The 26,198-nt window shown below is 55.8% G+C and overlaps 1 protein-coding gene across 1 annotated transcript; it reads left to right on the forward strand.

The window, feature by feature from the left end:
• The first annotated feature begins 14,133 nt into the window (after window positions 1–14,133).
• Window positions 14,134–20,163, forward strand: LOC127060752 (uncharacterized serine/threonine-protein kinase SBK3-like). Its single transcript, XM_050984857.1, has 6 exons — window positions 14,134–14,337; window positions 16,850–17,052; window positions 17,870–18,505; window positions 18,580–18,828; window positions 18,931–19,063; window positions 19,124–20,163. Exons 1-6 carry the CDS (start codon window positions 14,220–14,222, stop codon window positions 19,477–19,479), a joined length of 1,695 nt encoding a protein of 564 aa, XP_050840814.1. The 5' UTR covers window positions 14,134–14,219; the 3' UTR covers window positions 19,480–20,163.
• The last annotated feature ends 6,035 nt before the right edge of the window (window positions 20,164–26,198 follow it).

Here is a 26,198-nt window from a genome sequence, read left to right on the forward strand (position 1 = left end):
GGTCCGTACTGGTCCATACTGGTCCATACTGGTCCGTACTGGTCCGTACTGGTCCATACTGGTCCATACTGGTCCATACTGGTCCCTAACTGGTCCATACTGGTCCGTACTGGTCCATACTGGTCCATACTGGTCCCTACTGGTCCGTACTGGTCCGTACTGTACTGGTCCATACTGGTTTATACTGGTCCGTACTGGTCATACTGGTCCATACTGGTCCATACTGGTCCATACTGGTCCATACTTGTCCATCCTGGTCCATACTGGTCTGTACTGGTCCATACTGGTCCATACTGGTCCATCCTGGTCCATACTGGTCTGTACTGGTCCATACTGGCCCGTACTGGTCCATACTGGTCCATACTGGTTTATACTGGTCCGTACTGGTCGCAGTCCCTGCGCAGGCGCGGTGGGCGGAGCCTCTCCGGGTATTTCCTGGCCGGACGCAGCATGAGCTGGGCCCCGGTGAGTGCCAAACTGGTTTGTACTGGTTCATACTGGTTTATACTGGTTTGGACTGGTTTGGGGCTGGGCGGGGCTGGGAGGGGTCTGGCTTGTACTGGTTTATACTGGTTTGGACTGGGAGGGAGTGGGAGGGGATGAAAGGGTTAAAAATGGGGGGAATTGGGGCTTTCTTGTACTGGTTTATACTGGTTTGGACTGGTTTATACTGGTTTATACTGGTCTATACTGGTTTATACTGGTTATACTATTTTGGAATGGTCTATACTGGTTCATACTGGTTATACTGGTCTACACTGGTCCATACTGGTCTATACTGGTTTGTACTGGTTTATACTGGTCTACACTGGTCCATACTGGTCTATACTGGTTTGGACCAGTTTATACTGATATATACTGGTTTATACTAGTCTATACTGGTTTATACTGGTTTATACTGGTTACAGTGGTCTATACTGGTTTATAGTGGTTATACTGGTCTATACTGGTTCATCCTGGTCCATACTGGTCTATACTGGTTTGGACTGGTTTATACTGGTCCATACTGGTCTATACTGGTCTATACTGGTTTATACTGGTCTATACTGGTTCATACTGGTTATACTGGTTCATACTGGTCTATACTGGTCTGTACTGGTTTATACTGGGGTTCGCGAGGTCACATTGGGGTCACCTTGGGGTCACCTTAGGGTCACCTGGGTGACATTTCTGGGTCACGTGATCATCTTGGGGTCACCTGGGGGTCACTCCGGGGTCACCTGGGGGTCATTTCTGGGTCACGTGATCACCTTGGGGTCACCTGGGAGTCACCTGGCCCTCACCTGTCTCACCTGGGGGTCCCCTTGGGGTCACCTGGCCACACCTGGGGTCACCTGGGGTCACCTGGGCCTCACCTGTCACACCTGGGGTCACCTTTGGTCACCTGGGGGGCATTTCTGGGTCACATGATCACCTGGGGGTCACCTTGGGGTCACCTGGGGGCACCTGAGTGTCGTTGTAGGGTCACGTGATCACCTGGGGGTCACCTGGGGGTCACCTGGGGGTCACTCCGGGGTCACCTGGGGTCACCTGGGGGTCACCTGGCCACACCTGGGGTCACCTGGGGGGGGGTCATTTCTGGGTCATGTGACCACCTGGGGGTCACCTGGGGGTCACCCGGGGTCACGTGGGGGTCACCCGGGGGTCACTCCGGTGTCACCCGTCCCTCCCCTCCCCCTCCAGGTGGGGGCGTCGCTCTTTGCCAGCAACATCGGCTCCGGGCACTTTGTGGGGCTGGCGGGGACGGGCGCGGCCGGCGGCATCGCCGTGGGCGGCTTCGAGTGGAGCGTGAGTCGCCGTAGGCCGCGATAGCTCGCCATATATCGCGATAGGCCGCCATAGGCCGCGATATATCGCGATATATCGCCATATATAATTCGTAGATATATAAGAAGAGAAAAAGATCGTCCGGATATACCACAACAATCAGAAAGGACAACAACCTCCCCCTCTTTTCTCATCGCTATGTTGCCGTTGCCAGAACGCCTAAACAGCTCCTCCCAGGGCTCCTTCTTCGATATAAACAGCGCCCCCCCCCTGCTGGGTCGTCTGTCTGTCTTCTGTCGCATATTGCTGGCCCGCTAACAAGCTTCCCCCCCTTTTTGCTCCTACCTATCTCGATCAAATTTTGATGCCGCCCAAAGAGCTCCCCCGTGTTCTGCCTACAAATCGGCTACAATTATCTGCCCCCTGCTTTTTCTGGCGGAAAGATAAAAGATCTATGGAACCTCAGACATGTATTAAATGCTATAGCATCCGCTGCTCGCATCCTCGTAACAATTTCCTTACCCCCCTAAACCCCGAGTAGCCATCCGGACCGACTGAGACGATAGGCAAAAGCGGAATCCAGGGAAAAGAAAGACCCAGCAGCCCCAGTCTAACGCAGGCAAGTTTCTCCGCATGTAATGTCAAAATCTCTGATATGGCACACATGCCCCCAAGCCAACCCACTATAGCAGTCGCGGGCAAGGGGGACCACTAAGGTCGTTTTTCCTGTAGTTCGCTAACGGCACTCTACACAATCCCCGGACACGTCTACGCCCCCCCCGCCCCCGAGTAAGAAACCCCATCTTTTCTCGCTCCGCGACTATGCCATAACTCATATTCCCTTACACTCCTGTCCCCCATGCTAATGTCGTGTTCATCTCTTCTCTCATTTCACACCGAGTCTCTCCCGCCGTTCTAGTTCTGCCGTCCGCGATATCCCCGCCCCCCATCACAGATGGGGTGCCGCCCCCCTGGAGGCTCTGTCGCGATAATCGTACCGACCCCCCCGCGCCCCGCCTGTCGCGATAGGACAGCGCACCGCCCCCGACCCCCCGGCGGCCCTGAGGCGACATCGCCTTGGCCCGCCCCCCCCCTATCGCGACAGGCCCCTCACCCCCCCCCCCCCCCCCCCCCCCCCCCCCCCATGTGCAATGTTCATCGTGCTGCTGCTGGGCTGGGTGTTCGTGCCCATCTACCTGAGAGCCGGGGTGAGAACCCGACTTGGGTACCTCACCTACTGGGATTACTGGGAGGGACTGGGAGCGACGGCGAGGGACCTGGAGTTCCCGATTAGACTGGTCTCTTTTCTTATCTTTGCATGAGGCCTGGTCGGGAACTTTACAACTGCTTTGGTGTACTTTGGCATATACTTGTCTGTCCTGTGAGGGAACTTTGTTAGTATCCTTTTCATTAGCTTTATTTCTTTACTTTGATGTAACATGGCGGACTGGTTTCATACTGGGATAGACCTGGGAGGGAACTGGGGATGACCTGGAGGGACTGGGAGGGACTGGGAGGGAACTGGGAGGGACTGGGAGGGAACTGGGAGGGATTGGTTTATACTGGGATAGACTGGGAGGGAACGGGGTTGTACTGGGAGGGACTGGGATGGGATTGGGATGAACTGGTTTATACTGGGAATGGACTGGGAGGGACTGGGATGGACTGGGGTGGACTGGGAGAGAACTGGGTTATACTGGGAGGGATTGGGATGGGATTGGGATGAACTGGTTTATACTGGGATATACTGGGAATGGACTGGGAGAGACTGGGATGGACTGGGAGGGGATTGGGATATACAGGGATATACTGGTTTATACTGGGAGGGACTGGGAAGGACTGGGGGGAACTGGGAATGGACTGGGAGGGAACTGGGGGGGAACTGGAATATACTGGGATATACTGGGACGGGATTGGGAGGGTCTGGTTTATACTGGGTTATACTGGGAGGGACTGGAAATGGACTGGGGGAACTGGGATGGACTGGGATGAACTGGGAGGGACTGGGAGGGAACTGGGATGGAAATTGAACAAGATTGGGAGGGACTGGTTTATACTGGGAGGGACTGGGAATGGACGGGGTTGTACTGGGAGGGACTGGGAGGGGCTGGATTATACTGGGAGGGACTGGGTTATACTGGGATAAACTGGGAGTAAACTGGGAGGGACTGGGAGGGGATTGGGATAAACTGGGAGTGAACTGGGAGGGATTGGTTTATACTGGGTTAAACTGGGAATAGACTGGGAGGGACTGGGATGAACTGGGAGGAACTGGGAGGGGACTGGGACGGACTGGTTTTAATACTACTGGGATAACTGGAATACCTGGGAGGGAACTGGGAGGGGATTGGGATGAACTGGGAGGGACTGGGATATACTGGGAGGGACTGGGATGATACTGGGACGGACTGGTTTATACTGGGATAAACTGGGAATACACTGGGAGGGACTGGGAGGGGATTGGGATGAACTGGGAGGGACTGGGTTATACTGGGAGGGACTGGGTTATACTGGGACAAACTGGTTTATACTGGGATAAACTGGGAATACACTGGGAGGGCACTGGGAGGGGCGGGGCTCGATCTAAATGGGCGGGGCCTAATTGAAACTGGGCGTGTCCTGCCCCACCTGGGCGGGGCCTCAATGCCTGTGGGCGTGTCCGGGGTGATTTGTGGGCGTGGCCTGAGCGGACATGGGCGTGTCCGGGGTGATTTGTGGGCGTGGCCTGACGCGGACATGGGTGTATCCCTGGGCAAATTGTGGGCGTGGCCTGAGCAGGCATGGGCGTGTCCATGGGGGAATTGTGGGCGTGGCCTGAGCAGGCATGGGTGTATCCCTGGGGAATTGTGGGCGTGGCCTGAGCGGGCGTGGGTGTATCCCTGGGCAAATTGATTGGGCGTGGCCTGAGCAGGCATGGGCGTGTCCAGTGTGATTGTGGGCGTGGCCTGAGAGGGCATGGGCGTGTCCCTGGGTGATTTATGGGCGTGGCCTTAGTGGGCGTGTACGGGCAGTGAGCACCATGCCCGAGTACCTGGGCCGGCGCTTCGGGGGGGGGCGGATCCGGCTCTACCTGGCACTGCCTGTCCCTGGGTCCTCTACGTCAGCACAAGATCTCGGTACTCTGGTTTATATACGGTTTGTACCTGGTTTGTACTGGGAGGGCACTGGAGGCCACTGGGGAGGCACTGGTTTGTACTGGTCTGTACGGTTTGTACTGGTCTGTACTTGGGAGTGCGGCTCTACCTGGCACTGCTGTCCCTGGGCCTCTACGTCAGCACCAAGATCTCGGTACTGGTTTATACTGGTTTATACTGGTTTGTACTGGGAGGGCACTGGGAGGCACTGGTTTGTACTGGTTTGTACTGGTTTGTACTGGTTTGTACTGGTTTGTACTGGGAGTGCCGGCTCTACCTGGCGCTGCTGTCCCTGGGCCTCTACGTCAGCACCAAGATCTCGGTCTGTACTGGTTTATACTGGTTTGTACTGGTTTGTACTGGTTTGTACTGGGAGGGCACTGGGAGGCACTGGGTACTGGTTTGTACTGGTTTGTACTGGTTGTACTGGTTTGTACTGGGAGTGCCGGCTCTACCTGGCACTGCTGTCCCTGGGCCTCTACGTCAGCACCAAGATCTCGGTACTGGTTTATACTGGTTTATACTGGTTTGTACTGGGAGGCACTGGGAGGCACTGGGAGGCACTGGGAGGGCACTGGTTTGTACTGGTTTGTACTGGTCTATACTGGTTTGTACTGGTCTGTACTGGGAGTGCCGGCTCTACCTGGCACTGCTGTCCCTGGGCCTCTACGTCAGCACCAAGATCTCGGTACTGGTTTATACTGGTTTATACTGGTTTGTACTGGGAGGCACTGGGAGGCACTGGGAGGCACTGGGAGGGCACTGGTTATACTGGTTTGTACTGGTTTGTACTGGGAGTGCCGGCTCTACCTGGCACTGCTGTCCCTGGGCCTCTACGTCAGCACCAAGATCTCGGTACTGGTTTATACTGGTTTATACTGGTTTGTACTGGGAGGGCACTGGGAGGGACTGGGAGGGCACTGGTTATACTGGTTTGTACTGGTTTGTACTGGGAGGGACTGGGAGGACACTGGGAAGGCACTGGGAGGGCAATGGTTTGTACTGGTTTGTACTGGGAGGGCACTGGGAGGGCACTGGGACGGCACTGGGAGGGCACTGGGAGGGCACTGGTTTGCACTGGGAGGGCACTGGGAGGGACTGGGTTATACTGGTTTGTACTGGTTGATACTGGTTGATACTGGTTTGTACTGGTTTATACTGGTTTGTACTGGTTGATATTGGTTTATACTGGTTTATACTGGTTTGTACTGGGAGGGACTGGGAGCGGGAGGCAACTCCAAATTCCACAGGGAGCCCCCAGTCGCCTCCCAGTATAAACCAGTATAGACCAGTATAGACCAGTATCCCCTCCCCATCCCTCCCAGCCCCTCCCAGTCCATTCCCAGTCCCTCCCAGTATAAACCAGTATAACCCAGTATATCCCAGTCCCCTCCCAATCCCCTCCCAGTCCCTCCCAGTTTATCCCAGTACAACCCAGTATAAACCAGTCCTTCCCAGTCCATCCCAGTTTCTCCCAGTATAAACCAGTATAATCCAGACCCCTCCCAGTATAACCCAGTCCATTCCCAGTATAACCCAGTCCATTCCCAGTATAACCCAGTCCATTCCCAGTTTCATCCCAGTTCCCTCCCAGCCCATTCCCAGTCCCTCCCAGTATAACCCAGACCCCACCCACTCCCTCCCAGTCCCTCCCAGTATAACCCAGTCCTTCCCAGTTCCCTCCCAGTATAACCCAGTCCCTCCCAGTCCCTCCCAGTATAACCCAGTCCCTCCCAGTCCCTCCCAGTATAACCCAGTCCATTCCCAGTCCCTCCCAGTCCCTCCCAGTATAACCCAGTCCATTCCCAGTCCATCCCAGTAACCTCCCAGTATAACCCAGTCCATTCCAGTTTCTCCCAGTATAACCCAGTCCATTCCCAGTTCCCTCCCAGTCCCTCCCAGTCCCTCCCAGTATAACCCAATACCCTCCCAGTCCCTCCCAGTATAAACCAGTATAAACCCAGACCCCTCCCAGTCCCTCCCAGTATAACCCAATACCCTCCCAGTCCCTCCCTGTATAAACCAGTATAAACCCAGTCCCTCCCAGTCCCTCCCAGTCCCTCCCAGTTCCCTCCCAGTCCTCCCAGTTCCCTCCCAGTCTGTCCCAGTCCCTCCCAGTATACAACCCAGTCCCTCCCAGTATAAACCAGTCCCTTCCCAGTCCCTTCCCAGTCCCTCCCAGTATAACCCAGTTCCCTCCCAATCCCCTCCCAATCCCCCCCCAGTCCCTCCCAGTTCCCTCCCAGTCCCTCCCAGTCCCTCCCAGTATAACCCAGTATAACCCAGTATAACCCAGTATAACCCAGTATAACCCAGTTCCCCGCAGGTGGACATGTACTCGGGGGCTCTGTTCATCCGCGAGGCGCTGGGCTGGGACCTGTACGGCTCGGTGGGGGCGCTGCTGGGCGTCACCGCGCTCTACACCGTCACTGGTTTGTACTGGTTTGGACTGGTTTGGACTGGGATGGGCTGGGAATGGGCTGGGAATGGGCTGGGTTATACTGGGTTATACTGGGTTATACTGGGAATGGGCTGGGACCTGTACGGCTCGGTGGGGGCGCTGCTGGGCGTCACCGCGCTCTACACCGTCACTGGTTTGTACTGGTTTATACTGGTTTGGACTGGGAATGGGCTGGGAATGGGCTGGGTTGTACTGGGTTATACTGGGTTATACTGGGTTATACTGGGTTATACTGGGAATGGGCTGGGACCTGTACGGCTCGGTGGGGGCGCTGCTGGGCGTCACCGCGCTCTACACCGTCACTGGTTTGTACTGGTTTGTACTGGTTTGGACTGGTTTGTACTGGGAATGGGCTGGGAATGGGCTGGGTTATACTGGGTTATACTGGGAATGGGCTGGGACCTGTACGGCTCGGTGGGGGCGCTGCTGGGCGCCACCGCGCTCTACACCGTCACTGGTTTGTACTGGTTTGTACTGGTTTGGACTGGGAATGGGCTGGGAATGGGCTGGGAATGGGCTGGGTTATACTGGGTTATACTGGGTTATACTGGGAAATGGGCTTGGCTGGGACTGTACGGCTCGGTGGGGGCGCTGCTGGGCGTCACCCGCGCTCTACACCCGTCACTGGTTTGTCTACTGGTTTGACTGTTGTACTGGGATGGGCTGGTGAATGGCTGGGTTATACTGGGTTATACTGGGTTATACTGGGAATGGCTGGGCTGTAGCTCGGTGGGGGCGCGCTGGCATCACCGGCTCTACCCGTCATGGTTTGTACGGGTTCTACTGGTTGGATGGGAATGGCTGGGAAGGGCGGGTTATACATGTTTTCCTGGTTATCTGGGTTTATAACTGGCGACAGGGCTGGAGCTGTACCCGGTGGGGGCGCTGCGTGGCGTCACCGCGCTCTACCCGTCACTGGTTTTGTACTGGTTTGTACTGGTTTGGACTGGTTTGTACTGGGAATGGCTGGGATGGGCTGGGTTATACTGGGTTATACTGGGTTTATACTGGGGTTAGACTGGGAATGGGCTGGGACCTGTACGGCTCGGTGGGGGCGCTGCTGGGCGTCACCGCGCTCTACACCGTCACTGGTTTGTACTGGTTTGTACTGGTTTGTACTGGTTTGTACTGGGAATGGGCTGGGAATGGGCTGGGTTATACTGGGTTATACTGGGTTATACTGGGAATGGGCTGGAGTTATACTGGGAGGGACTGGGAATGGACTGGGAGGGAACTGGGAGGGACTGGGAATAAACTGGGTTATACTGGTTTATACTGGGAGGCAAATGGGAGGGAACTGGGGGGGACTGGTTTATACTGGGAGGGACTGGGAGGGACTGGGAAGGAACTGGGAGTGGACTGGGAGGTACTGGGAAGGAACTGGGAATAGACTGGGAGGGACTGGTTTATACTGGGAGGGACTGGGAAGGGCTGGGAGGGGATTGGGATGAACTGGGATATACTGGGTTATACTGGTTTATACTGGGAGGGAACTGGGAGGGAACTGGGACAAACTGGGAGGGAACTGGGAGGAGATTGGGATAAACTGGTTTGGACTGGGAGTGAACTGGGAATGGACTGGGTTATACTGGGAGGGACTGGGAGGGGACTGGGAGGGACTGGTTTATACTGGGAGGCAAATGGACCTGGGCTGGGGTGGGCGTGGCTTTGGAAGGGTGGGCGTGGCTTAATTGGAATTTGGGTTTGGATGGGCGTGGTCTAAGATGTGTGGGCGTGGCTTAATTGGATCTGGGCTGGGCTTGGGCGTGGCTTTGGAGTAGTGGGCGTGGCCTAATGGGGATCTGGGTTGGAGTGGGCGTGGCTTAAGGTGGTGTGGGCGTGGCCTAACGCGGTGGGCGTGGCCAGGCGGGCTGACGGCGCTGATGTTCGCGGACCTGGTGCAGACGCTGATCATCATCGCGGGCGCCTCCGTGCTGGCCGGCTACGGTACTGGTTTATACTGGTTTATACTGGTTATACTGGTTTGGACTGGGAGGGCACTGGGAGGGCACTGGGAGGCAACTGGGAGGGCACTGGGAGGGACTGGGAGGGACTGGGAAACACCACTTCGGTGCCTTACTGGTTTTTACTGGTTTATACTGGTTTTTACTGGTTTTTACTGGTTTATACTGGTTTATACTGGTTTATACTGGTTTGGACAGGTTTGGACTGGGAGGGGGCACTGGGAGGGCACTGGGAGGGGACTGGGAGGGACTGGGAAGCACCACTTCGGTGCCTTACTGGTTTTTACTGGTTTATACTGGTTTATACTGGTTTATACTGGTTTATACTGGTTTAGAGGGAACTGGGAGGGAACTGTGAGGGACTGGGAAGCACCACTGTGATGCCGTACTGGTCTATACTGGTCCATACTGGTCCATACTGCTCCATATCACTTTATACTGGTTTATACTGGTTTATACCAGTCCATACCAGTTCATACCAGTTTATACTGGTTTACACTGGTTTGCACTGGTCCATACTGGTTTATACTGGTTTATACTGGTCCATACTACTTCATACCATTTTTTACCAGTTCATACTGGTTTATACTGGTTTATACTGGTTTATACTGGTCCACACTGATTACTGGGGGGGAGGCACCACCCACTGTCCAAACCCACCCCCAAAACCCAAACTGGTCTATACTGGTCCATACTGGTCCATACTGGTTTATACTGGTCCATACTACTTCATACCATTTTTACCTGTTCATACCAGTTCATACTGGTTTATACTGGTCCATACTGGTTTCTGGCAGTGCTGGGTACCAGGGCCTGCTGTCCAAGCCCACCCCCACCTCCCATACTGGTCCATACTGGTCCATACTGGTCCATACTGGTCCATACTGGTCCATACTGGTTTATACCACTTTACACTGGTTTATTCTGTTTTTACTGGTTCATACTGGTCCATACTGGTTCATACTGGTTTATTCTACTTTATACCGGTTTCTACTGGTCCATACTGGTTCATACCGGTTTATACTGGTCCATACTGGTCCATACTGGTTTTTAGCACTTTATACTGGTTTATTCTACTTTATATCACTTCATACTGGTTTATACTGGTCCATACTGGTTTCCGGCAGCGCTGGGCGCCATGGCGGGGGGGTGGGTACCAGGGCCTGCTGTCCAAGCCCATCCCCACCTCCCATACTGGTCCATACTGGTCCATACTGGTCCATACTGGTTTTTAGCACTTTATGCTGGTTTATTCTACTTTATATCAGTTCATACTGGTTCGTACTGGTTCATACTGGTTCATACTGGTTTATACTGGTCCATACTGGTTTCTGGTAGTGCTGGGCATTGTGGGGGTGGGTACCATGGCCTGCTGTCCAAGCCCACCCCCACCTCCCATACTGGTCCATACTGGTCCATACTGGTTTATTCTACTTTACACCAGTTTTTACGGGTTTATACTGGTTCATACTGGTTCATACTGGTTGATACTGGTTTGTACTGGTTTCCGGCAGCTCTGGGCGCCGTGGGGGGGTACCAGGGCCTGCTGGAGCGTTACCCCCTGGCGCTGCCCCCCAACTCCTCGGGGCCCTGCGGGCGCCCCCGGCCCGACGCCTTCCACCTGCTGAGACACCCGAGCACCGGGGACCTGCCCTGGCCGGGGCTGCTGCTGGGGCTGGGCATCATCTCGGCCTGGTACTGGTGCACCGACCAGGTGGGACTGGGATATACTGGGATAGACTGGGATAGACTGGGATAGACTGGGATAGACTGGGAATGGACTGGGATAGACTGGGAAGGGACTGGGAATGGACTGGGAGGACTGGATAGACTGGAAGACTGGGATAGACTGGGATAGACTGGGATAGACTGGGATGGACTGGGATAGACTGGGATAGACTGGGATAGACTGGGAATGGACTGGGATAGACTGGGATAGACTGGGATGGATTGGGATAGACTGGGATAGACTGGGATAGACTGGGATAGACTGGGATGGACTGGGATAGACTGGGATAGACTGGGATAGACTGGGATAGGACTGGGATAGACTGGGATAGACTGGGAATGGACTAGGATATACTGGGAAGGGACTGGGAATGGACTGGGAGGGACTGGGATATACTGGGATATACTGGGAGGGACTGGGACGGAGCACTGGTCTCTAACTGGTCTCTAACTGGTCTCTAACTGGTGTGACTGGTCTGTAACTGGTCTGTAACTGGTCTGTAACTGGTCTCTAACTGGTCTCTCACTGGTCTCTAACTGGTGTAACTGGTCTCTAACTGGTCTCTAACTGGTGTAACTGGTGTGACTGGTCTGTAACTGGTCTCTAACTGGTCTGTAACTGGTCTCTAACTGGTCTCTAACTGGTCTGTAACTGGTCTCTAACTGGTGTAACTGGTCTCTAACTGGTCTCTAACTGGTCTCTAACTGGTGTAACTGGTGTAACTGGTCTGTCAGTGGTCTCTAACTGGTGTAACTGGTCTCTAACTGGTCTGTAACTGGTCTCTAACTGGTGAAACTGGTCTGTAACTGGTCTCTAACTGGTCTGTGACTGGTGTGACTGGTCTGTAACTGGTCACTGGTCTCTCACTGGTATCTAACTGGTGTAACTGGTCTCTAACTGGTCTCTAACTGGTCTTAACTGGTCTCTAACGGTTAACTGGTCTCTAACTGGTCTCTAACTGGTCTAACTGGTCTCTAACTGGTCGCTAACTGGTCTAACTGGTCTCTAACTGGTCTCTAACTGGTCTCTAACTGGTCTCTAACTGGTCTAACTGGTCTCTAAGTGGTCTCTAACTGGTCTAACTGGTCTAACTGGTCTCTAACTGGTCTCTAACTGGTCTAACTGGTCTCTAACTGGTCTCTAACTGGTCTCTAACTGGTCTCTAACTGGTCTCTAACTGGTCTCTAACTGGTCTAACTGGTCTCTAACTGGTCTCTAACTGGTCTCTAACTGGTCTAACTGGTCTCTAACTGGTCTCTAACTGGTCTCTAACTGGTCTCTAACTGGTCTCTAACTGGTCTCTAACTGGTCTCTAACTGGTCTCTAACTGGTCTCTAACTGGTCTCTAACTGGTCTCTAACTGGTCTCTAACTGGTCTCTAACTGGTCTCTAACTGGTCTCTAACTGGTCTCTAACTGGTCTCTAACTGGTCTCTAACTGGTGTCTAACTGGTGTAACTGGTCTCTAACTGGTGTAACTGGTCTGTAACTGGTCTCTAACTGGTCTCTGTAACTGGTCTCTAACTGGTCTCTCACTGGTGTAACTGATCTCTAACTGGTCTCTAACTGGTCTCTAACTGGTCTCTCACTGGTCTAACTGGTGTAACTGGTCTCTCACTGGTCTAACTGGTCTCTAACTGGTCTCACTGGTGTGCCGGGCCCCTCCCCCAGGTGATCGTGCAGCGCTGCCTCGCCGGCCGCTCCCTCACCCACGTCCGCGCCGGCTGCGTCGTCTGCGGCTACCTCAAGGTGCTGCCCATGTTCCTGATGGTGCTGCCCGGCATGGCCGCCCGCGTCCTCTTCCCAGGTCAGCGCTTCCTACTGGTTTGTACTGGTTTGTACTGGTTTGTACTGGTTTATATGGAGTTTAAGGGATTTATCCAATATGGCCGCCTCCGTTGGAGATTACAAGATGGCCGCCCAAAATGGCCGCCCAAGATGGCGCCCCAGTATAGACAGGCATTGGTGGCATACTGGCCATACTGGTCCCACACTGGTTTATACTGGTTTATATGGAGTTTAAGGGATTTGTCCAATATGGCCGCCTCCATTGGAGATTACAAGATGGTCGCCCAAAATGGCCGCCACACACCAAATCTAAGATGGCTGCCCCATTATGCACCAGAATATAGTGAGCCATTGGTTTGCACTGGTTTGTACTGGTTTATACTGGTTTGTACTGGTTTGTACTGGTTTGTACTGGTTTATATGGAGTTTAAGGGATTTATCCAATATGGCCGCCTCCATTGGAGTTTACAAGATGGCCGCCCAAAATGGCCGCCCAAGATGGCGCCCCAGTATAGACAGGCATTGGTGCATACTGGTTTATACTGGTTTATACTGGTTTATACTGGTTTATATGGAGTTTAAGGGATTTATCCAATATGGCCGCCTCCATTGGAGATTACAAGATGGCCGCCCAAAATGGCCGCCCAAGATGGCGCCCCAGTATAGACAGGCATTGGTGCATACTGGTTTATACTGGTCCACACTGGTTTATACTGGTCCATACTGGTTTATACTGGTCCATACCGGTCCATACTGGTCCATACTGGTCCATACTGGTCCATACTGGTCTGTACTGGTCCATACTGGTCTATACTGGTCCGTATTGGTCCATACTGGTCCATACTGGTCCGTACTGGTTTATAACTGGCCTACTGGTTTTACTGTCCATACTGGTCCGTACTGGTCCATACTGGTCCGTACTGGTTTATACTGGTCCATACTGGTCCATACTGGTCCGTACTGGTTTATACTGGTCCATACTGGTCCGTACTGGTCCGTACTGGTTTATACTGGTCCGTACTGGTCCGTACTGGTCCGTGCTGGTCTGTGCTGGTCTGCACTGGTCCATACTGGTCTGTACTGGTCCGTACTGGTCTGTACTGGTCCCTACTGGTCCCTACTGGTTTATACTGGTCCGTACTGGTCCATACTGGTCCGTACTGGTCTGTACTGGTCATACTGGTCCGTACTGGTCCGTACTGGTCTATACTGGTCCATACTGGTCTGTACTGGTCCCTACTGGTCCCTACTGGTTTATACTGGTCCATACTGGTCCGTACTGGTCCATACTGGTCTGTACTGGTCCATACTGGTCCATACTGGTCCGTACTGGTCTGTACTGGTCCGTACTGGTCCGTACTGGTCCCGCAGGCGCTGATGTCCCGCGCTGGGCGGGCGCTGCCCCGACGGGCACTGGAGCAGGACTGGTCCATACTGGGAGAGCTGGGCAGCGGCTCCTACGGGCGCGTGCTGCTGGCACGGCCCCGGCGCGGAGGTGAGCGCACCTGGGCACACCTGGGGATACACCTGGGGCATCTGGGGGCACCTGGGCACACCTGGGGATACACCTGGGGACACACCTGGGCACACCTGGGGATACACCTGGGCACACCTGGGCACACCTGGGCACACCTGGGACACCTGGGCACACCTGGGCACACCTGGGCACACCTGGGGCACACCTGGGTACACCTGGGGCACACCTGGGTACACCTGGGGGCACCTGGGCACACCTGGGGCACACCTGGGCACACCTGGGCACACCAGGGTACACCTGGGCACACCTGGGACACACCTGGGCACACCTGGGGACACACCTGGGGCACACCTGGGACACACCTGGGCACACAGCTGGGACACACCTGGGCACACCTGGGATACACCTGGGCACACCTGGGCACACCTGGGCACACCTGGGCACACCTGGGCACACCTGGGCACACCTGGGATACACCTGGGGCACACCTGGGCACACCTGGGATACACCTGGGCAGGCACCTGGGCACACCTGGGGATACCTGGGCTCATCTGGGGATACCTGGGCACACCTGGGGATACACCTGGGGCAGCTGGGCACACCTGGGACACCTGGGGGCACACCTGGGCACATCTGGGGACACCCTGGGGGCACCCGGGGGGACATGGCAGACCTGGGGGCACACCTGGGATACACCTGGGGGCACCTGGGGATATTCACAAACACACCTGGGCATACCTGGGGGCACCTGGGAACACCTGGGGGCACCTGGGCATACACCTGGGGATACACCTGGGGATACACCTGGGCACACCTGGGGGCACCTAGGGATACACCTGGGCACACCTGGGGGCACCTGGGCACACCTGGGGGCACCTGGGGATACACCTGGGCACACCTGGGGGTACCTGGGGATACACCTGGGGGCACCTAGGCACACCTGAGCACACCTGGGGGTACCTGGGTACACCTGGGGGCACCTAGGCACACCTGAGCACACCTGGGGGCACCTGGGGATACACCTGGGCACATCTGGGGATACACCTGGGCACACCTGGGGACACCCTGGGGGCACCTGGGGGGACATGGCAGACCTGGGGGCACACCTGGGATACAGCTGGGATACACTTGGGGATATCCACAAACACACCTGGGCACACCTGGGGATACCCATGGGCACACCTGGGGATACCCATGGGCACACCTGGGGATACCCATGGGCACACCTGGGGATACCCATGGGCACACCTGGGCACACCTGGGCAGTGTCTCCTACGGGCGGGTGCTGCTGGCACAGCCCCGGCGTGGAGATGAGCGCACCTGGGCACACCTGAGGGCACCCGGGGATATTCACAGACACACCTGAGCACACCTGGGGATACCAGGAGATACACCTGGGCACCCCTGGGATACACCTGGGCACACCTGGGGGCACCCGGGGATCACCTGGGCACACCTGGGCAGCAGCTCCTACACGGCCCCAGCGACAAGGTGAGCGCACCTGGGCACACCTGGGGATAGTCAGAGACACATCTGGGCACACCTGGGATACACCTGGGGGCACCTGGCCACTCCTGGGGATCACCTGGGTCATTCTCCCCTGGGTGTCCCCAGGTGTGTCTGTCCCTGTCCCGTGTGCTTTACCTGACCCAGGTGTGTCTGTCCCTGACTCAGGTGTGTTCCCTGTCCCATGTGTGTTACCTGACCCAGGTGTGCCAGGTGTGTCTGTCCATGGCCCAGGTGTGCTACCTGTCCCAGGTGTGTCCCCTGTCCCTTTCTCAGGTGTGTTCCCAGCTGACCCAGGTGTGCCGTTACCTGTGCAGGTGTGTTACCTGTCCCAGGTGTTTCTGTCCCTTTCCCAGGTGTGTTACCTGTGCAGGTGTGTTCCCAGCTGACCCAGCTGTCTTACCTGTGCAGGTGTGTTACCTGTCCCACCTGTGTTACCTGTCCCAGGTGTGTTACCTGTGCAGGTGTTACCAGTCTCAGCTGTGTCACTTGTCCCAGGTGTGTCTGTCCATTTCCCAGGTGTGTTACCTGTGCAGGTGTGCTACCTGTCCCAGCTGTTTCTGTCTCTGGCCCAGGTATGTTCCCTGTCCCAGGTGTGTCTGTCCCTGTCCCAGGTGTGCCCTCACCTGTCCCAGGTGTGTTCCCTCTCCCAGGTGTGTTCCCAGTCCCAGGTGTGTCTGTCCCTGTCCCAGGTGTGCCCTCACCTGTCCCAGGTGTGTTCCCTCTCCCAGGTGTGTTCCCAGTCCCAGGTGTGTCTGTCCCTGACCCAGGTGTGCCCTCACCTGTCCCAGGTGTGTTCCCTCTCCCAGGTGTGTTCCCAGTCCCAGGTGTGTCTGTCCCTGACCCAGGTGTGCCCTCACCTGTCCCAGGTGTGTTCCCTCTCCCAGGTGTGTTCCCAGTCCCAGGTGTGTTCCCAGTCCCAGGTGTGCCCTCACCTGTCCCAGGTGTGTCTGTCCCTGACCCAGGTGTGTTCCCAGTCCCAGGTGTGTCCGTCCCTGACCCAGGTGTGCCCTCACCTGTGCAGGTGCGCAGGTGGCGCTGAAGCTGCTCTCCAAGGCGCGCACGCCCAGGTGCAGCTTCCTGCGGGAGTTCTGCACTCACCTGTGCCTGCGGGGGGCGCTCACCTGCGTCCAGGTGCTGCCGCTCGCCTTCGAGACCCCCACGGAGTTCGGCTTCGCCCAGGAGCTCGCACCTGCCGGGGACCTGTGCGGGCTGCTCACACCTGGGGTGAGTCACAGGTGAGACAGGTGGGACAGGTGAGGGACAGGTGGGACAGGTGAGGGACAGGTGGGACAGGTGAGGGACAGGTGGGACAGGTGAGGGACAGGTGGGACAGGTGAGGGACAGGTGGGACAGGTGGGACAGGTGGGACAGGTGAGGGACAGGTGAGGGAGAGGTGGGACAGGTGAGGGATGGAGCTCGCACCTGCCGGGGACCTGTGCGGGCTGCTCACACCTGGGGTGAGTCACAGGTGAGACAGGTGAGGGACAGGTGAGGGACAGGTGGGACAGGTGAGGGACAGGTTGAGGACAGGTTGGGGACAGGTGAGGGATGGAGTTGACACCTGCTGGGGACCTGTGCTGCAGGTGAATCGCTGCCCCTCTCAGGTTCCCCCAGCTGTGTTACCTGTCCTGAGGTGTGACCCCAGCTGTGTCCCCCCCATCCCCAGCTGTGTTACCTGTCCCCAGGTGTGTCCTCAGGTGTGTTACTTGTCCCCAGGTGCCCCTCATCCCCAGGTGTGACCCCAGGTGTGTCCCCCCTCCCCAGGTGTGTCCCCAGGTGTGACCCCAGGTGTGTCCCCCCATCCCCAGGTGTGACCCCAGCTGTGTCCCCCCATCCCCAGGTGTGTTACCTGTCCCCAGGTGTGTCCCCCCCATCCCCAGGTGTGACCCCGGGTGTGACCCCCCATCCCCAGGTGTGTCCCCAGGTGTGACCCCAGGTGTGTCCCCCCCATCCCCAGGTGTGTTACCTGTCCCCCGGTGTGACCCCCCATACCCAGGTGTGTCCCCAGGTGTGACCCCAGGTGTGTCCCCCCCATCCCCAGGTGGGTCTCCCGGAGCCGCAGGTGAAGCGCTGCGCCGCCCAGGTGAGCTCGGCTCTCTCTTACCTGCACGGCCACGCCCTGGTGCACGCCGACCTGAAGCTGGACAACGTCCTGGCCTTTGACCCCGAGTGTCACCTGGTCAAGCTCGGCGACTTCGGCCTGACGCGCGCGCTGGGCTGGCAGGTGCGCCCCGCCCACCGCCCCGCCCCCTACGCCGCGCCCGAGCTGCTGCCCCGCCCTCACCTGCGCCCAGGTGAGCCGCGCCTGGAGCCCGCCGTGGACACCTGGGCGCTGGGCGTGCTGCTCTTCGCGCTGCTCACCGGGAGCTTCCCCTGGGCCTCACCTGCGCGCTCCGACCCCGCCTTCCGCCGCTTCCGGGCCTGGCACGGCCGCACCTGCGCAGGTGAGGCGCTGCCGAGGCCGCCGCGCACCTGGCGGGGCCTGGGGGGGGCGGGGCTGGCGCTGCTGCGGGGGCTGCTCCACCCCCAGCCCCAGCGGAGGTGCCCACCTGGGGAGGTGCTCAGGTACCTGGGCGGGGCCTGGCTGCGGCACGGGGGGCAGGGGAGCCCAACAGGTGAGGGGAGACAGGTGAGCCCCATAGGGGAACAGGTGAGCTCTGCAGGTGGGAGCAGCCAGGTGAGCTCTGCAGGTGAGGGGGGACAGGTGAGCTCTGCAGGTGAGGGGAGACAGGTGAGCTCCATAGGGGACAGGTGAGCTCTGCAGGTGAGGGGGGACAGGTGAGCTCTGCAGGTGAGAGTGGGAGCAGCCAGGTGAGCTCTGCAGGTGAGGAGGGACAGGTGAGCTCTGCAGGTGGGAGCAGCCAGGTGAGCTCTGCAGGTGAGGGGGAACAGGTGAGCCCAACAGGTGAGGGGGGACAGGTGAGCTCCATAGGGGGACAGGTGAGCTCTGCAGGTGAGGGAGGACAGGGGAGCCCAACAGGTGAGAGTGGGAGCAGCCAGGTGAGCTCTGCAGGTGAGGAGGGACAGGTGAGCTCCATAGGGGAGGGGGGACAGGTGAGCTCCATAGGGGGACAGGTGAGCTCTGCAGGTGAGGGGGGACAGGTGAGCCCAACAGGTGAGAGTGGGAGCAGCCAGGTGAGCTCTGCAGGTGAGGGGGAACAGGTGAGCCCAACAGGTGAGGGGGGACAGGCGAGCTCTGCAGGTGAGAGTGGGAGCAGCCAGGTGAGCTCTGCAGGTGAGGGGGAACAGGTGAGCTCTGCAGGTGAGAGTGTGGAGCAGCCAGGTGAGCCCACAGGTGAGGAGGGACAGGTGAGCTCTGCAGGTGAGGGGGGACAGGGGAGCTCTGCAGGTGAGAGTGGGAGCAGCCAGGTGAGCCCAACAGGTGAGAGTGGGAGCAGCCAGGTGAGCTCTGCAGGTGAGGGGGAACAGGTGAGCTCTGCTGGTGGGAGTGGCCAGGTGAGCTCTGCAGGTGAGGGGAGACAGGTGAGCCCCACAGGTGACTCCAGGTCCCCCTACAGTGAGGTGGGGACACCTGCACAGGTGAGGGGAACACCTGGGTGTGGGATAGAGGCACCTGGACAGGTGAGGGGAACATTTGGAGATGGGCTGGGAACACCTGGAGTGCGATGGAAACACCTGGAGATGGGATAGAGACACCTGGGATGGACAGGGAACACCTGGACAGGTGAGGGACACACCTGGGATGGACAGGGAACACCTGGACAGGTGAGGGACACACCTGGGATGGACAGGGAACCACACCTGGAGTTACCTGTGCACACCTGGGCTCACCTGCGTTCACCTGAGCTCACCTGAGCTCATCTGGGCTCACCTGGCGTTACCTGGACTCACCTGGGGCTACCTGTGCTCATCTGGTGATCCCTGTGCACACCTGTGCTCACCTGAGCTCATCTGTGCTCACCTGAGCTGACCTGGGCACACCTGAGGTTACCTGAGCACACCTGGGCACACCTGAGCTCACCTGGGCTCACCTGGACTCACCTGAGGTTACCTGGGCTCATCTGTGCACACCTGGGCTCACCTGAGCTCACCTGGGCTCACCTGAGCTCACCTGGGGTTACTGGAGGTTATCTGGACACATCTTTGCTCACCTGGGCTCACCTGTGCACACCTGAACTCACCTGGGCTCACCTGGACACACCTGACGTTACCTGGGCTGACCTGAACTCACCTGAGCTCACCTGGGCACACCTGAGGTCACCTGAGCTCACCTGTGCACACCTGGGCTCACCTGGACACACCTGAGGTTACCTGAGCTCACCTGGGCTCACCTGTGCACACCTGGGGTCACCTGGGCTCACCTGGCACACCTGAACTCACCTGGGCTCACCTGGACACACCTGAGGTTACCTGGGCTCACCTGGGCTCACCTGAGTTCACCTGGGGATCCCTGAGCTCACCTGGGCTCACCTGGGGATGTGCAATTCAATAAAATTCCCGATTTTGGATTTTTGCCTCTTTTTTCTTTCCCCCTTTTTTTTCCCTCTGTTTGGGTCAGGAGGGTGGGGGAGGGGCGGGAAAATGGGGGGAAAACGGGAAAAAATGGGGAAAAAATGGGAAAAATGGGGAAATATTGGGGTAAGGGGGGAAAATGGGGGAAATGGGGAAAAAGGGAAAATTTGGGGGGAAAATGGGGGGAAATGGGAAAAATGGGGAAATGGGAAAAATGGGGGGAAATGGGGAAAAATCCCAAATCCCATCAATCCCCAATCCCCAACAATCCCAAATCCCAAAACCCCCAACCCCAAATCCCAAATCCCATAAATCCCCAAATCCCCTCAAATCCCATCAATCCCAAATCCCCAATCCCAAATCCCACCAACCCCAAATCCCCAATCCCATCAATCCCAAATCCCATCAATCCCATCAATCCCAAATCCCATCAATCCCCACTCCCCAATCCCATCAATCCCCAATCCCAAAATCCCAAATCCCATCAATCCCCAATCCCACCAATCCCCAATCCCATCAATCCCATCAATCCCACCAATCCCCAAATCCCACCAATCCCCAACCCCCAATCCCACCAATCCCAAACCCCCAATCCCCACAAGCCCCAATCCCAATCCCATCCCCATCCCCAAATCCCCAATCCCCAATCCCCAAATCCCAAAGCCCCAAATCCCACCAATCCCCAAATCCCACCAATCCCAAACCCCCAATCCCATCAATCCCCAATCCCCCAATCCCCAATCCCAATCCCCAAATCCCAATCCCCAATCCCCAAATCCCAACAATCCCCAATCCCATCAATCCCAAATCCCAACAATCCCCAATCCCCCAATCCCATCAATCCATCCCCATCCCCCAATCCCACATCCCCAATCCCACAACCCAAATCCCCAATCCCCAATCCCAATCCCCAATCCCCAATCCCATCAATCCCAAATCCCCAATCCCCAATCCCCAATCCCAAATCCCATCAATCCCAAATCCCCAATCCCCAATCCCATCAATCCCATCAATCCCCAACTCCCAAATCCCAATCACTCCCCAATCCCATCCCCAATCCCCACCCTCAATCCCATCAATCCCCCAAGCCATCAATCCCATCAATCCCCAATCCCATCAATCCCATCAATCCCAATCCCACCAATCCCATCAATCCCCAATCCCATCAATACCCCAATCCCTCATCCTCATCAATCCCCATCATCCCCCATCCCTCAATCCCCACCCCAATCCCAAAACCCCAAGCCCAATCCCAAGCCCCATCATCCCATCCCCCAATCCCCCCAATCCCCAAATCCCACCAATCCCAAATCCCATCAATCCCAAATCCCACCAATCCCACCAATCCCACCAATCCCATCAATCCCATCAATCCCACCAATCCCACCAATCCCATCAATCCCATAAATTCCCATCACTCCTCCCCCTCCCCCCCCGCCCTTCGCTCCCGCGGCCGCTCCGGGGCCGAAGTTCCGCGCGCGGGCGGCGCCTCCGGCGGGAGCGGCCGAGGTGGGGCCGGGATCGGGAATGGGGGGGATCGGGAACATTCCCGGGATCCAGGGGGGGATCGGGAACATTCCCGGGATCGGGAATGGGGGGGATCGGGAACATTCCCGGGATCGGGGGCGGATCGGGAACATTCCCGGGATCCAGGGGGGGGGTATCGGGAACATTCCCGGGATCCAGGGGGGGGATCGGGAACATTCCCGGGATCGGGAATGGGGGGGATCGGGAACATTCCCGGGATCGGGAATGGGGGGGATCGGGAACATTCCCGGGATCCAGAGGGGGATCGGGAACATTCCCGGGATCGGGGGGGATCGGGAACATTCCCGGGATCGGGGGGGATCGGGAACATTCCCGGGATCGATGGGGGGATCGGGAACATTCCCGGATCCAGGGGGATCGGGAACATTCCCGGGATCCGGGGGGGATCGGGAACATTCCCGGGATCCAGGGGGGGATCGGGAACATTCCCGGGATCCAGGGGGGGATCGGGAACATTCCCGGGATCCAGGGGGGGGATCGGGAACATTCCCGGGATCGGGGGGGATCAGGAACAATCCCGGGATCGGGGGGGATCGGGAACATTCCCGGGATCCAGGGGGATTTGGGATCACGGGGTTTGGGATCGTGGTGGAATTTTGGGATCATTTCCCTCAATCCTGGAGGAATTTTGGGAACTTTTCAGTGGATCCCGGTGGATTTTTGGGGTCATCTCCCTCACAAGTGAATTTTTGGGAATATTTCCTTGGATCCCAGTGGATTTTTGGGATCGCTGAGGATTCTGCGGAACGTTTTCCCTGATCCCGGTGGATTTTTGGGAATATTTTCATGGATCCCGGGGGATTCCTGGGATCCCGAGGGAATTTCTGGGAATATTCCCCTTGATCCTGGAGAGGGTTTGGGATCCTGGGTGTTTTTTTGGGATTGTGGTGGAATTTTGGGAATATTCCCCGGGATCCCAGTGGATTTATGGGATCATTTCCTTTTCTCCTTTTCCCTTTTCCCTCCCCCACCCCATTCCCGCTTTCCCCAACCCCAATTCCAGACCCTGACCCTGGAATTTCTCCTCCCCCACAGGATCGGGATCGGGATCAGGAATAGGATCGGGATCACGATTGGGAATAGGATCGGGACTGGGATCAGGAATAGGATCAGGATCAGGATTAGGATCGGGATCAGGACTGGGATCAGAAATAGGATCGGGATTGGATTGGGATCGGGGTCAGCATCGGGATTGGAATTGGGATCAGGACTGGGAATAGGATCAGGATCAGGATTAGGATTAGGATTGGGATTGGGATTGGGATTGAGAATAGGATCAGGATCAGGATTAGAATCGGGATCAGGATTGGGATCAGAAATAGGATCGGGATTGGATTGGGATCGGGGTCAGCATCGGGATCGGGATTGGGAATAGGATCAGGATTGGATTGGGATCGGGATCAGCATCGGGATTGGAATTGGGATCAGGATCGGGATCAGGATCAGGATTGGGATCCGGAATAGGATTGGGATTGCGATTGGGATCAACATCGGGATCAAGATTGGGATCAGGATCGGGAATAGGATCAGGACCAGGAAATCAGGATTGGGGTCAACACTGGGATCAGGATCAGGATTGGGATTGGATCAGGACCAGGAACGGGACCAGGATCAGGAATAGGATTGGGATTGGATCAGGAATAGGATCAGGAATAGGATCAGGAATAGGATTGGGAATAGGACCAGGATCAGGACCGGGATCAGGAATAGGATCAGGACCAGGAAATTCGGATTGGGATTGGATTGGGATCAGGACTGGGATCAGGAATGGGATCAGGATTGGGATCCGGAATGGGATCAGGAATCCCGACCCCGGTGCTGCTCCTGGTGCTCTCCGCGCTCCATCCCATAATAGGTGAGTTTGGGGGATTGGGAACTTTGGGATCAAATCCCCGTCCTGGGAATGGGGATCCTGAACTCTGGGAATGGGAAACCCCAAAAATCCCAGGAACGGGAAACCCCAAAAATCCCAGGAATGGGAAATCCCAAAAAACCCCAAAAACCCCAAAACCTCCAGGAATGGGAAACCCCAAAAATCCCAAAAATCCCAGGAATGAGAAACCCCAGAAACCCCAAAAATTCCCGGAATGGGAAACCCCAAAAATCCCAGAAGCCTCAAAAACTCCGGGAATGGGAAACCCCAAAATCCCGGGAACAGGAAACCCAAAATCCTGGGATATGGAACCCCAAAAACTCCAGGAACCCCAAAAACTCTGGGAATGGGAAACCCCAGAAATCCTGAAAACGGGAAACCCCAAAAATTTGGGAATGGGAAACCCCAAAAATCCCAGAAACCCCAAAAATTTGGGAATGGGAAACCCCAAAAATTTGGGAATATTGAACCCCAAAAATCCTGGGAATGGGAAACCTCAAAACCCCGGGATACTGAACCCCAAAATCAATTCTGGGATATTGATCCCAGAGGATCCCAGGACACTGATCCCGATCAATCCCAGGACACTGATCCCGATCAATCCCAGGATATTGATCCCAAAGGATCCCGGGATATTGATCCCGATCAATCCCAGGATATTGATCACGATCAGTTCCGGGATATTGATCCAAATCAATCCCAGGACACTGATCCCGATCAATTCTGAGATATTGATCCCAAAGGATCCCAGGACACTGATCCCAATCAATCCCAGGATATTGATCCCAAAGGATCCCAGGACACTGATCCCAAAGGATCCCGGGACACTGATCCCAATCAATCCCAGGATATTGATCCCGAATCCAGATGTCCTCAATCCCAGAACTGATCCCAGAGGATCCCGGGACACTGATCCCGATCAATCCCAGGATATTGATCCCGATCAATCCCAGGATATTGATCCCGATCAATCCCAGGACATTGATCCCAATCATCCCAGGATATTGATCCCAATCAATCCCAGGATATTGATCCCAGAGGATTCCGGGATATTGATCCAAATCAATCCCAGGACACTGATCCCGATCAATCCCAGGACACTGATCCCGATCAATCCCAGGACACTGATCCCGATCAATCCCAGGACATTGATCCCAAAGGATCCCGGGACACTGATCCCGATCAATCCCAGGATATTGATCCCAAAGGATCCCAGGATATTGATCCCAAAATCCCGGGACACTGATCCCGATCAATCCCAGGATATTGATCCCGATCAATTCCGGGATATTGATCCCGATCAATCCCAGAACACTGATCCCAGAGGATCCCGGGATATTGATCCCGATCAATCCTGGGATATTGATCCCAAAGGATCCCAGGACACTGATCCCAATCAATCCCGGGATATTGATCCTAGAGGATCCTGGGATATTGATCCCGATCGTTTGGGATCAATAATCATTTCAATTGGGGATCAATAATCAATCGATAATCAATTGGGGAATACTGACCCCAGTCAATCGGGGAATATTGATCCCCAAAATGCTCTTTGAACCCCAAAGATCCCAGAGTATTGATCCCAATCCATTCGGGAGTATTGATCCAATCAATCCCAGAATATGGATCCGGATCAATCGCTTGGGATCAATAATCGATCTGGGATATTGATCCCAATCAATCGGGGATCATTGACCCCAATCAATCCATGATTATTGATCCAAATCACTCAGGATTATCGATCCCAATCAATCAGGACAATCGATCCAAATCACTCAGGATTATCGATCCCAATCAATCAGGACAATCGATCCCAATCACTCAGGATTATCGATCCCAATCAATCAGGAATATCGATCCCAATTGATCAGGATTACTGATCCAAATCGATCCATGATTATCGGTCCCAATCAATCCATGATTATTGATCCCAATCAACCAGGATCATTGCCCCCAATCACTCAGGATTATCGATCCCAATGGATCGGGGATTATCGATCCCAATCAATCAGGATTATCGATCCCAATCGATCGGGGATTATCGATCCCAATAACTCAGGATCATTGCCCCTAATCACTCAGGATTATCGATCCCAATCAATCAGGATAATCGATCCAAATCACTCAGGATTATCAATCCAAATCAATCACTCAGGATTATCGATCCCAATCAATCAGGATTACCGATCCAAATTGATCAGGATTACCGATCCCAATCACTCAGGACTATCAATCCCAATCACTCAGGATTATCGATCCCAATCAATCAGGGCTATCGATCCCAAATCACTCAGGACTATCGATCCCAATCAATCAGGATTATCGATCCCAATCAATCCATGATTATCAATCCCAATCAATCAGGATTATCAATCCCAATCAATCACTCAGGATTATCGATCCCAATCAATCAATCACTCAGGACTATCGATCCCAATCAATCACTCAGGACTATCGATCCCAGTCACTCAGGACC

This window comes from Serinus canaria, chromosome 25, assembly GCF_022539315.1.
Source record: "Serinus canaria isolate serCan28SL12 chromosome 25, serCan2020, whole genome shotgun sequence".
Lineage (NCBI taxonomy): Eukaryota > Metazoa > Chordata > Aves > Passeriformes > Fringillidae > Serinus > Serinus canaria.

Bases quoted from the DNA above. Each gene is read 5' to 3' on its own strand.
- LOC127060752 (XM_050984857.1), top strand. From the start codon at position 14,220: ATGTCCCGCGCTGGGCGGGCGCTGCCCCGACGGGCACTGGAGCAGGAC. The intron at 17,053-17,869 runs GTGAGTCACAGG...CCCCATCCCCAG, and splicing joins GCGGGCTGCTCACACCTGGG to GTGGGTCTCCCGGAGCCGCA. The intron at 18,829-18,930 runs GTGAGCTCTGCA...GAGGGGGGACAG, and splicing joins GTGAGAGTGGGAGCAGCCAG to GTGAGCCCAACAGGTGAGAG.